The sequence below is a fragment of the Pipra filicauda genome, unplaced genomic scaffold (genome assembly GCF_003945595.2).
Source record: "Pipra filicauda isolate LSUMZ 115617 unplaced genomic scaffold, ASM394559v2 scaffold121_size3267253_pilon, whole genome shotgun sequence".
NCBI classification, from domain to species: Eukaryota; Metazoa; Chordata; class Aves; order Passeriformes; family Pipridae; genus Pipra; species Pipra filicauda.
This window is the reverse complement of record NW_024103674.1, coordinates 2,527,766-2,541,001: the sequence shown is the minus strand read 5'-3', so window position 1 is coordinate 2,541,001 and position 13,236 is coordinate 2,527,766. Positions and strand designations below refer to the sequence as shown.

Here is a 13,236-nt window from a genome sequence, read left to right as displayed (position 1 = left end):
AATCAGTTAGGTTGGAATTGAGTCCAACGTATGACCCAACACCACCATGTCAACGAGACCAGGGCACTCACTGCCATGTCCAGGCGTTCCTTAAACACCCTCAGCGAGGGTGGTTCCACCCTGTCCCTGAGCAGCCCATCCCACTGTCCAATCACCCTTTCTGTGAAGAAATTCTAACGAAAAGAATGAGACGAGAGACTGCGGATTTTTTTTGAGAAAAGCATAACCTGCTTTATTTTTTTAAATTTTTTTTTATTTAAATAAGGAGAATTCTTTCATATGGAAAGAGCTAATACAATCACATATTTGAAAGGAGAAACAATAGGTACTGAAACGAGGAGAAGGGCAATAAAGAGTGTGCCGCAACTGGCCTGGTGATTCCGTGATTCGAATTCCGGTCCGAGTAAAAGTTTCCAAAAAATATAAACAGGTTGCACGTTACACAATTATCCATCGTCTGCCCTTTCAAATATCTGGTCTACATGAAAAGACAAAGAGAGGAAAGGCCAAAAAAAATTTACTATACAGGTCATGAGGTTAAAAGCTTTAAGGAGGACAGTATCCCCTTGAGAAACAACAAATGCAATTTATACAGAACCAGAGGGAGGATTCCAGCTAAGGACAACGCCTCGAGACATGCTAAAGGGTGAGCGCCTCACTGCTGCAGCTGTGATTCCTGGGGGGACAGTCAAGGACATCTGGAGCAGCCAGGACAAGCCATTCAACCCAAGGGAGTGTTTGTGGCCACTGGGAAAAACCTGGTGGTCTTTGGATTAAAATAAACAACAAAAACCAGCTGGACTCTGCCGCCCCTCCAGTTACATCACTTCAGCAAAACACACCTGCTGTGCCCATGGGCCACAACTAAGCACCTCCTGTAAATTAATTCTTATTCCCAAATGCAACTTTCTTATGAGAAACTGGGCTGCTGAGTCAAATATAACCCGTGGTACAAAGAATTAATCTGTGCTTAACCAGGGAGGGTTAACAAAAAGCAACAGAGGGAGATCCTGACATGCAGGGGGTCTGGCTGCAAAGTGAACGGAGGAGCCAGGTGAGACACAGCAAAACTGCTCAGCTCATTTTTAAATCTATAAATACACAGGAACCACAGGGCAGCTTGAAGCTTTGCAGCATTCCTGCAAGGAAGGTCCTGATGGAGTGAGTGCCTCTGCGTGAGCACAACACGCACAGGGAGGGCAATGGGCGCAAACACATCCAGAGGTGCTGACACTGCACAGCTGGCATAGCCAGGAGCAAGTGATGGGACATCAACAGCAAGACCGGTGTCACTGGTGACTGTGCTGCTTCCACTCGTCATTTAAAAAGAAACTGGAGTGCCTTTTTTTTTCCCCTGCCTCCCCCCACAACTTCAATATTTATTTGTTATTGAATTAAGAGCCAACAGCAGCTGAGGTGGTGGTGAGGTGAGGAAAGCAGCACTGAGTGCAGCTGCTGGCTACGAATCACTGAGGGAAAGAACGGATCACACACGTGCTTCAGACCTTCTGCTGAACACGCAGCAGCAAAGTCAGCCTCTGAATATTTCTGCTTTGCCCACTGTTGCTGAGAAGGTGGATTCCACCTCTCCCTCCCGCTGCACCCTGCACCTTTCCTAGCACAAGGAGCCTGCAATTTGGTAGCTGATTTCCAGTCAAAAAGCAACTCATAAAGGAATAAATCAGGGCCCAAACCCTTCGAGCAGAAGGACCCTCTGCAACTGCATCAACACATTCTGTGCACCTCCACTCTCCTCCTCCCCAAGCTGGATTTGTATCAGCATACCAGCACCCTTGGCATTTCTGTTCCTTGAGAATCAGAGGCTTTTCCTTTTGACTCCAGAGCACCACAAACTGCACTAACCTTAGACTAGCTTTAAACAAACAAACAAAAATATATATGCCAGAGAAGGATATTGCACCGTAGAAATTTGGGCTCTAAAACTGCTTTCCATCACACAAAACTCCACTAAAGTGAGAGAGAGTCTTGCCAACTGCAGCTGACAGTCACGCAAAGGTGAGGAATGGAATGAAGCTCACATGCATTTCTTGGCCTTTCCTGCACAGAATAATTCAGACATAATATATAAATAGAGCAGTGAAACAATTACTTTTTCACCTAGACCTACAACATCAAATACGTATAAATAAATTCTAGTGTTTTATTCTGTTGGGGGGAAGGAATGGAGGGGTTAAAAGAGAAAGAAGGGTGACCTTTTCCAACAGGAAGTATTGTAGTTCTGATGGCATTTACACCAGAGGGACTGCAGTAACTTGGATCTAGCAGTAACCCAGTTTCTCCCAACGTGTCTGACCACTCCAAAGTCACACAGGTGGGAGGAAAGAGGTTAGTGTCTTTGTAAAGCTGAAGTAGTGTGTCTAGGGCAGGGAAGAGATGAGAAGAGGGGGGCTCAGGTAAGTCTCTTTAGCCATTACAGTTAGATTCTGGGCTGATATTCGCTAGGGCCAGCTGGGCAGAAGGATAATAAAAAAAACCACAGACAATTCTGTTGTTCATGATATTTCAAGGGAGAAAATAGAAAGGAGGGTGGGATGACTTACTGGTGGTGCAATCTTTGGAAAACGTCGGGAGCAGGACTAGCAGATGAGGATGCAGGTCTGGGATATGTCTGAAGGTCGGGGGAATATTTGTCGCTAAATCTCAAACCCTGTACTTTAAGGAGGATGCTAGAGAGATGCTGGCACACTCTGCTCTGAAATTAAAAAACCATAAAACCTAAGAAAAAAGAGCTTTTATTTTTTTCTTAAAGTACCATCCTATCCCTTTCCCTTCGGGTTCTCTGCCATGATCAATGGGGACACCTGTGAAGAGGGGACATTACTATGTCTAAGTTAGTTTAGGTTTCTAAGCTCTTTAAAGCTACTGTATAAAAATCATATTTATGCCTAGCTTAAAACTTCAAATGCATCCTTAGAAAGTTACAAAGGATCTTTTCCAGAAAATGGGGGGGGGAAGAGGAAAGCAAATGAAGAAACAAGAACAACCTTTCAGATCCCTTCCCAAATACATTCTTTGTTCAAAATATCTTCTTTGGAACCACCACCAAATGACTTTCTGCCACCCAGCAGAGACCAATGCACAGCCCATGAGCAAGCGATCACCTCCAAAAATGGTTCTGTCCCTCACTTTAGAGTGACCAGCCTACTTTACACTTGGAAAAAGCTAAAACAACACAAACCAAGTTAGCTGAAAGTAGTTTTTACTTAACACTACCGTTAGGTGAAGGACTCCAAGCCCTTTCAGGGACTTGATAAGTCCATCCTAAAAGATCTACATACACACACACCACACACACACACACACACACACATACACACAAACCAAAACCAAACAGCCAGAGAAATAAAACCCAACCTCTCCCACTGGGATCTTCCTTTTGCAGATCATCAAATACTGGAGAGGAGTGGTGAGGTGACAATGCTGTACACACACTATATGCATCAGGAGTAAAGAACCCTTTGCTGTTCATCCGGGGAAGGAGTAGAAGGATGATTCCAAACTGCCTCTGTAACCAAGTACTTCCAACACAAAAAAAGGAGGTTCCAAATGTGCTAAAATGGCTGCCTTGCAGAGGGGCTCTCTTACCAACGTGCTTCTAGGCAAATTTTACAGAAAGCCATGAGTTAGAGGAACGGAAAGCAAGACTCAGGGAAAAGGGAGAAGAGCAAAGCTTAGGAGAACAGCCCCGAGGGATGAACACAATATAGAACAAGTCGCAGGAGACACGAAGAATTCAAGCATCACAACTACAAAAAGTAGTCCATACAGACCCGTTGGCTTTAGCCAACTCTTCTGACCCATACGCTATGAGAATTTTTTTTCCTTAACAAATTTTATATTTCGTAAATCTATGACTTACATTTTGGTGTGTGTGTTTGGCAGTCATTAAAAAAAATCCCAAACCCACAAAAAGGGAAAACCAAACACCTAGATCCAGATGAACTTGCAACAGAAATTTGGTGGTTTGTTTGGTTTTTTTCCTGAAAATAAAAATGCCACATTTTGTTGTGTACAAGACACCCCAAAACTACATTGAAGTGGTGCAAGTTTCAGGATTGATGCATTGATCTACTATATGCCTTTAGTACACATTTACTCCTAATGCAAGCACTGCTTCTAGCTTAAAACAAAAATACTGAAAAATTAACAAATGCCATAACTGTCCTGGTTTTTTAATCAAATAGTCAAAGGCTAAATCATCTGGGGAAATACACCCAAACAAACTCAAACTCTCAACGTAGCACAGAACCATATACAAAACTAAGCAGAGTTTTGTCAGAACATCATTTTAGCTGAAGGGAATTCTTTTCTGAAAGGAATGAGGAAAGCAGAAAGAAGGGGGGGGAATGAGAGAACATATAAAAGTTCTGCTATAAACAAAGATACAGCTTTTTTGTAAAAACCTCAGCTGCCTTTAAAATGAAAAACCTCAAACTAACCCCTCTCCCCCAGTTGCCACTCTGCTGAGACAGAAGTAGGGAAGGAGAAGGACGGGCTTTGCCAAGTGAGCAATCACAGCTACCTGTGGATGGGGCATGGGGAGGGGGAAATAAAAAAAAAAAAATGGCTAAAGCCACTTAAAAGTCACATGATTGGTTTGTTTTAAAGCAAGCAGGTCAATGTCATATCCACTGTTTCAAACTGCTTTGTTGGGAGAGGGGCTTGAATGATGTCGCTGTAGTCAGTCAGTGTGGGGTGGGGATAGATCTGGTGAGATTTTCAGGAGATCCAGTGGGGTCCAGTCTAAGCTGCAGGGCCTCTCAGGCAGCAGGACCAGCTGGGCATCAGAGGTGCTCCTAGGCCTTGCTCTCCTCCACTTTGACTGCCTGAGGTTTGATCGCTCCTGTGCGCACTGGCTTCATCTGGCTTGGGGAGGCTGTTTCTTGCAGCTTCACTGCTCCCAGACTGGCTTTGTTATCATCCACCCGCTGCTTTGCCTTTTGACACACAAAACCAAAGCATTAGCTAGGACAGACACATCTAGGCAGACAGACCATCATTCATGCAAGACATCAAATCTGCTCCTAAAACACCTCACATTTAAGAGTCTTAAAGTATCTCACATGTTTGGCAATGCAAATAACCCATAAAAACTCCACAGTAGAGCAGGTAATCCTCTAATCTTTCCTGACTTTCAAATCACACGGCATTACTCCAGGACTCCACTCACCTACCCCCCTCTCCCTGCGGGTAAAATAACAGCTCCCACATCGAGCTTCAGCACACAGGCCTTGCTGCCTCTCCTCTGCAGCCCAAGGCAGTGTAGGAGAGCAGACACTTTTTGGTTGCACAGAGAACTCCAAGCACCCTACCTGCTGTACGTAGTGTCCTTGCACAGAGCCCATGCTCACTGCTGGTCCCGACGGCTTCCCGCTTGGGCTGGCAGAGCTAGGCCTGGAAATCGAAGAGTCGACAACATTCATGGAGTAAATTCTACAATGGAATGAGAACCTTATTCATGTGTGAAAGAAAAAAAGACAGCAGAAAGCAGCAGTAGACAGGGCACGGGTCTGTGCTGTGCAGATCACTGAGCTCCACATTCTAAAAGGCAACACAAGGCTTGGATAGGAGAAAAAAAATGAAGTAAGTGCATGTCCCAAAAGCCTCCATGACCTGAAGGTCTGGTATGTCTAGACATGAGCACTCCTATCTTGAAGACCATGCTAGAAATCAAAACAATCTGTTCAACGACCCTCAAATTTTCCACCTTCACGAGAATACACAAAACCACCAATTCCAATATGTCTTTGAGACTCAGTGAACAAGTAACTTTATGCACTTCCCACACTGGCCCAAACACAAAATGGAAGTCATGATCATGCATTTTGCTACACATATTTAGACTGCAGTAAGCACACTCCACACCTGAAAACCCAAGTGGATCTTGTACAGAGATGATACATAAACCACGTCCCTGCAAAGGGGGACGCTGTTTCTCCCCCATCCTGACTACAGAGCCCAAGTGGTGTAAACATCTCACCTGTAGGTATGTGGTGATGGTACAGACCCTCCAGAGGACATACTCTGTTTACCATCGGAGAAATGAAACCCTTTCATTTCCATCTGGGAGGACTACAGAGGAAAATGAGTGAGAGAGAGTATCATCTTTGCATTCATAAGTCACTTGTCACTTCAGATAAACACTTAAGCCAAATCTTTGCCCTTCTCCCCATCGTGCCCATTAAAAGAAATATTTTTCAGGTGAAGAAAGTGAGGCTTGTAAGTGATACAATCTGTTTGTATTAAACCACCAAGCCAGCAGCACAAGCAAATACAGAACCTGGAAGTTAATTACTATGCTCTCTCTCCCCTATAATAGACAAACTTATGATACAAATCCATCAAACCAGACATGACATTAATATACCTACTCAAATGGACAAGCTTCACAACAGAGTGAAATATCTGGGCAGTATTCCAACTGTGTCTGGAGCTCACCACCCCTCAAGCACTCTGGGGAAACCTGTGTAAACATGTAATAAAACTGGAGACTCCAAACCGGATCAAGGCAGGATGTGGCTCCCTGGAAACAGAATGGTGACCAGCAGCAAAACCTGAAAACTGCTGGCCTGCACGCTGGAGATGTGGGGTAAAGGGTTCCTTCAGTTTAACACCAATCCTTGGCTTGGATGTTTAAGGATCCCAAACAAGCCGTTCTCCCCCTTAACAAGGAGCAAAACTTCAACACAGAAGGGGTTACTGAATGCCCCCATGAGCACCAGGAGTTAATCCTTACCTCCCTGCTGGCAGCAAGGACAGAAGGCTGGGATCCAGGAGGCAGGATTCTTCGGGGAGCTCCCACAGGCAGGTTTTGCCCCTGAGGAAGCTGGATGGACTGTGGTAGAAGCAGGGGCTGCTGGCCAGAGCCGTAGCGGGGCAGAGGGAGCTGAGAGCCAGGCACAGGCATTGTCAGCTGTGTGACAAGGACACGCAGTTACCTTAATGGCACCAACAGTCTTGTGTCTGACACACTGCCTCCCAACACCCTGAAAGCACAGCACTGCTAAGAGGAAGCTCCCAAGCAGTGCAGTCTGGCACAGAATAAACACAAATCACTAAAAGAGGGACTTTCACACTGAAATGGATGTTCTGGCAGTGCTGCCAACACCCTTATCAGCTGGGCTTTTAACATGCCATTAAGTTAACATAACTGCATTTGGACACAGGGCTTTCCTCCTCGCCTAGAGCCCAGTTTCCCAGTCCTCCTTGTGGTCACTGCACGGGTGTATCTTCCCTTGATATGATGGCAATGTCAGGCAGCTCAGGTCACGCATTTTGTTTGCACCTTTGCTGCCCAAACCAGAAAGTCTCCTATATTTTCACACCAAAACACTCTCTAGGGTTCAGTCCCCAGAAAGTGACAGGGAGCTCAGCTCTATGTTCTGCAGTGAGCTTCAAACCAATGATGGCAGCAATTAAGAGTAATTAAAAAAAATAATGTAGCTCAGGACTGTCTCCTGTTCCCTCTGATTTTCTCACAATTGCTGGATTTGGGAGTTTCTAAGACAACATTCTGGAATAAATAAATATATCAATCAAAGGCTGGCAAAAGAGATCAAGTTACTCGCTTATGATTGATAGGTCATTTCTTCAAATATTTAGTTTGCCAGTATTCTCTGTATTTTCCTCACCTAAGTTACTCTCAGGATTAACTCTTTACGTCAGTCACAACATAAAAATCCCTCTGAAACAAAAAATAAACCTTAACATGTTGCACAAAACAAACGTTAAGATGAGTTTAATAAAAGAATCAAACTTCTCCAGAATTCGCAGCACACGTCCACAAACACAGTTAAGCTCACAGTAGGATTCAATGTCTTTATGTGAACCATGCTTTAGAAAAACTTTTTCACACATTGAAATTCTTGTTAAGTTTCTGCCAAACAGATCAGCAGAAGTTGTAAATAAGACTTGGATAAGAAATGAACTGAGAAGACGGATGAGCCTTTAAAACAAGTTCCTAGTTACTCTGGAAGCTGAGTTAAACACGGAGATGACTGGGATTTGGCTTTCAGAAGAGGTACTTTTAGGACAACTAGTGCATCGTGGCCTGCTATGCAGGCAGCACTACAAGGTTTGACTCCCAACTTACAAAATCACATCTCAGCAGGGACAGACAAGGCATTAGCAGGAATCTCATTAAATAAGGTGCTGCATGTCTGAAACAATGGTTCACAGAACAGGGTGTCTCAGGGAAATCTTCTGCCTCTTTGCGAAGAGTTCAGTTCACAGAGACACATGAATCAGGACAAATACCATTTCAACCCATTCTCAGAGACAAGTGGCTGTGAAAAAGCCTGGACAAGAGAGTGGCTGGCCAGCCCTGCTCCTAACCTGGGTGAGCTGAGAGTCCATCATCTGGGAGGCTCCCATACCAGCCTGGTTTATCTGCCCTTCATAAACCAGTGTCTGGCTTCCGTTCATGGGCTGATAGGGGGACCCAGACTGGGTTTTCACCACCTCCAAGGGTTGCATGCCTGGGAAGGCAGAGTATGGAGGCTTCAGAGCAGTGCCTCCTGTCAGGACCATGGTGCTGGGCTGAGACAGACTGGGGTGCATATACACCTGAGACCTGCAGAAGAGAAACATGCTCAAGTCATTATGCAGAAAACTTTTGGAGACTATACAAACACACCCTGTCAAAACAAATCTGGCCTGCCATCAGTTCTCAGACTACTAAACTGACAGCTTAGAAATAAGCTGCGATACCACTTTCTATTTTAGTTACAAGAGTTTTTTATTTCTACTTTTAAGCCTTTACAACCGTGTCCTTGTGCTGCAGGAATATTCAACAGAACAACATTGTGTAGTATCCAAAATTTATGTTTCAATATCCTGCACAACAACCTCTGGAGTGGCAGTTAAAGGAGGATTCAGGTTACCAGAAGTCTGCAGCAGTTTTGCAAAGCAGAAAAAAAATCAGAAATTAAAGATTCCAAAATTCTTCGCAAAAATAAAAAAAAGGTTTTTTTTTTTAAACCTCGGTGTTTAGGTTTTTGATGCATTTAAGGACTAACTCTGATACTTCACTCTCATGCTCATGCTCTCCCCTATTAACACTGCCCAGGTGAAAGGAAACATCACTCCAACTAACAGGAAAGAAAAGGTGAGTGTGGAATATCTGATCCATGCACACAGACATCAGGAACATAAGAGAGCAAGCCACAAGGAAATGAAAACTGAAAGCAATTACCTGAAGGGCTGTATGGAGCTGTACATCTCCTGGGACTGGGAAACAGGCAGACCACCCCTCAGCCCAAGCTGAGCTTGGGCCTGTAAGGATGTGTGGAGGGAAATGGGAATCTGTTGAGCAGCAGCAGCCTGCAGAAGAAATTAGTATGACTAAGAGGTACAAGAGGAGCCAGAAACTGTCCCAGGCTGCTAAAAATCCATCAGTTTTCTCCATGAGTCAATCTGCCTGAAAATTACCTACCCTGTGCCTTTACCCAGCCCCTGCATCATTCCACACAACTGCAGCACTCTGCCAGGGAAAACACTGCAGAGGCACCAAGAGGCTGATGCCTGAAGGAGGCATTTGATGAACATACGAGGGAACCAACATGCTCCACACACAGGATGGGCACTGACAATCCCAGCTCTCACCTGCCTGCACTCTTACCTTGAAGGGGGCTCTCCCAACACTATCGACACCCTATTTACTAGTGAAATTACTCATCAGTATTGACAGGCTGTGGAATCTACTGAAAATCACTTCACCTCACACAGATGCCTCAGTTAAACCCAGTCCAAGGGCACTGGTACAAAAGGGGGAAAACTCCTCAACTCCCTCCCTTCAGTTTCCCTAACTCTGACATGCACTGGGAAGCAGCATTCAAGGAACCTAAAGGTCACATCCAAGCTCCTCTGGGCTATGATACAGATAAATGACTCCTAATTTCTTAAATGCCACCCTGAAGACTCCCTGAGAAACCACCTGCAAGCTGTGTTGCTCCCTTACCTGTTGGTAGCTTTGCTGCTGAGGTATCGTCTGAGGGACCAGGCGGGGCTGACTTGCAAACACGTGGCCATCCAGATACAGGGGTGGAATATGGTTACCTGAACATCAGAGAAGGCAGGCTGTAAATTCAAGGTACAGGGGAAATACAGGCACACTCTAGAAATGTGGAGGTCAAGACTATTTCCAACCTCTCAGCAAGTCAATACATAGTACCCAGGTTTCCCACCTCCACAAAAAGAGTCAGACACTAACAGTTCAGGAATTGGTGAACTACACTCCAAACTGTTCCTAAATGCCAGAAACCTGCTCTGCAATCACCTCATCTTTGCAGCTGGGAGGGACAATCATGGTGTTTGAGACCTTCACACAACAGATCTAAAAGCTGTGTTCACCCCAAGGGTGGCACCAGTTAGTAACTGCTGTGCCACTCCTGTGGTTCTCTGCAGATCTGAACCACGGGATTTAGAACCAAGATTAGAGTGGGTGAGGAGGGAAGCCACCTGACTTGGAACAATCTGTTTTCCCACTGGAAGCTAATAACAAAGTCACTATACATTCCACTCTATTCTTGAAGTGAGACATGAGAAAGTCAGTGCACACATGAGAAGCTCTTTGGGACCCAGGAGTCAGAAATTCCAAGTACATTTCCTCTTCCTAGATGCTCTCCCTAATTATACACACTATCTAACATGACTGAGCTTAACCTTTTCCTCTAACTCCAGAACAGCAACACCCTCCCACCTCCTAGAGTTCTGTGAACTATAAGCAATTTTTTATTATATATGAAGAGCAGGAGGTGCTCAGAACCTGTGCCTTCAATGGCAAAAGAAGCAGAGGAATGGCTGATACTGATATTGGGACTGTTGGAAGTCTCTCAGCCATAGACCTCTTCCCTTCTACTCTACTAAGGGGTAAGGGTAAGGAAGATCTACTGAGACATCAGAGAGACTTGCCACTACACAGGGTAAGTTGTCCTTGTGCTAAGTTTGTACCAATCGCACTCAACATTCTTCAAAGTGGGGAGACAGTTCCTCTTTCTGTCTTGGCTGAATTGTTAAGAACCCATTTAACACCAGCCAGTTAGTTACTTTACATGGAAGCTCTTCTGGGTTCTCATTTACTAGAATCAGAGGGTGATTCCCAGATACCACCCCAACAATGCAAACGCTGCTGCTGCAGTTTGCAGGTACCTGGAATAGATGCAGAAGGTGCTACGGATGCCACAGGCATGGGAGGCATAGAAACTCCACCAAAAGAACTGTAGCTGACGCCATTGGAAGCTCCAACACTGGAAGGAGGCTGGATGCCTGAGCCTGCACCTCCTGGGGAGTTCTGTTCTGGTAAACTAGGAGAGTTTTCCCAAGCTTTACGAGCAGACTCCATCTACGGAAATGAAGGACAATAACTACAGACAGTTCAAATGGGGAGGACAATACCAAAGCCTAGAGTTGCTCCTGTGACTTATGAGCTCAAATTCATTGTTGTCTAGTCACAGTAGAAAGCTGGCAGGTCTCAGGTCAAGGGACAAGCATCCTTCACAAACACTCAAACCCCTTGGTATTTGCTGAACTTTTTGGGTTTGGGATGGTAGAGTTTTGTGTTCTGGTTTATTTGGTTTTTTGTTGTTGCTGTTGTTTGTACATTTGGGTGGGGTTTGTTTGGTTTTTTGTTTCCCCCTCTTTAAACCATCAGTCACCCAGGATCACTGACCAGCCATCCTACCCAGCTACTGGAATAGTAGGAAAGCTCTGTTACACTTGTTCTACAATTAGCAAGGACTTCAGCATCCAGGACTTGAAAGAGAGGGTCTTGCACTCACATCAAATAGCAGATATGCACAACTTTTACAGGAGCTAATTAAAGGTTTATCAATACTTAACAGAACACCTGGGAAAGACCTCTCCACCCTCACTGCTCTGCCCACGGAGATCCACACCTGGGCCAAGCATACATGCCAGCTTGCTCACCTTAAGAGTAAGGTCTGCAGTGGGGAAGGACATGGGGTTCAGGCCGATGCAGCGCTGGAGGTGATGATCCCTTCGCAGGATGGGAATGGACTGCGTTAACCCTGCCTGGGGAGAGAGTTGTGCAGGGTGAATATTTGTAAACTCTTAGGACGATGTCATGAGCCACCAAGGCTGGCAGAGCCTCAGCTGGCAGCTCCTGTAACTACACCTCAAAGGATTCAATCCCCAGTGCTACTGCAGGAGTCAAGTATCCCATTCAACCGTGATCCATTTTGCTCTCAGAATAAATGAAGGTTTGGTTCTGTGCAAGGACACCCCTCTATGCTGAATTATACCAGCTTCCTCTTAAACATCAGTTTGATCCAGTAACTTTCATTTGCAGAAATACATCTGCTCCCTTTGAAAGCAACTGAGGCTTAAATAAAGAGTATCTCCAATGAATCAATGCCAAAAAGAAGAAATACTTACATTACTGGCCAAGGCATCCTGCAATTTGGTGACAGGGTTAGCTGCAGTGCCAGAGGCAGAACCAGGTGGCAAGCTGAAGTCAGAGTCCTGAAAAAGCAAAACACACAAAATTCAAATCCAGGTCCATGGGCCCACCCATCCACTTCTCATGGTTAATGACTCTATCTTGAATCATGACACTACAAACTAAAGATTGTCTTCCAGTAAAGCCTTGCTGGAAGAGAACAGAAGACACTTCTCAGCACTGAGCAGCAGGCAACCTCCAGAGGCACACGGAGGCTCAGATGGCCATAATTTTTCCCCTCACCTCTGTTACCACCCCAGCTGGTCCTCGGGACAGTATTTTCAAGTGGATACTACATGTTTCCCAAGACACCTTGAGTACCTGGTTTGTATCAGCAATGAAGTTCTAAGGCAAATCTACAGCTAGATGCTTCCTATAAATAATTCTTCTGCCTCAAACCATCTTTCATGTCTCAACAAGCTCAAATCACCAAGAAGATAAAATTAAATTCAATCCTCACTTTAGGATTCACTCCAAATTCAATGGGTGGCACAGGAAGTACAGAATCCACGTGAATTTCCACCCCATTAACAGGGGGAATATTCCCTTCCAGCCGTTCCGTTCCCTCCGAACCCTTTCTGTTTTTCAGGGAGCGTTCGTTGCCGATTGGTCCAGGCTTGTGTTCCTTGTTCTGTCCTGAGCCTTGATCTGAATCCTTAACAGGAAAGCAGAGAGGCTGAGACACAAAGACTGAATAACCCGATCTCAAGCCTTAAAAAATGCTATCAAGAACAACATAACCACTTCACAAGGTCTCT

The 13,236-nt window shown here is 45.0% G+C and overlaps 1 protein-coding gene across 8 annotated transcripts in view; it reads right to left on the bottom strand.

The window, feature by feature from the left end:
- Positions 1-205: 205 nt before the first annotated feature.
- The window catches only part of PRRC2B (proline rich coiled-coil 2B), a 45,634-nt gene continuing 32,603 nt past the window's right edge, over positions 206-13,236 (bottom strand). For 6 of the 8 annotated variants that reach the window (XM_027739286.2, XM_027739290.2, XM_027739291.2 and 3 more), the window contains exons 22-32: positions 12,939-13,133; positions 12,415-12,501; positions 11,947-12,051; positions 11,170-11,362; positions 9,980-10,077; positions 9,215-9,342; positions 8,356-8,593; positions 6,758-6,934; positions 6,002-6,093; positions 5,334-5,454; positions 206-4,958 (exon numbers count right to left, since the gene is read on the bottom strand). In XM_027739286.2, coding sequence (XP_027595087.1) covers positions 4,818-4,958; positions 5,334-5,454; positions 6,002-6,093; positions 6,758-6,934; positions 8,356-8,593; positions 9,215-9,342; positions 9,980-10,077; positions 11,170-11,362; positions 11,947-12,051; positions 12,415-12,501; positions 12,939-13,133 — 1,575 coding nt within the window. In that variant the 3' untranslated portion in view covers positions 206-4,817. The remainder of the gene's footprint in view (positions 4,959-5,333; positions 5,455-6,001; positions 6,094-6,757; positions 6,935-8,355; positions 8,594-9,214; positions 9,343-9,979; positions 10,078-11,169; positions 11,363-11,946; positions 12,052-12,414; positions 12,502-12,938; positions 13,134-13,236) is intronic. The other 2 variants (XM_027739294.2, XM_027739295.2) reach the window with 1 other exon arrangement.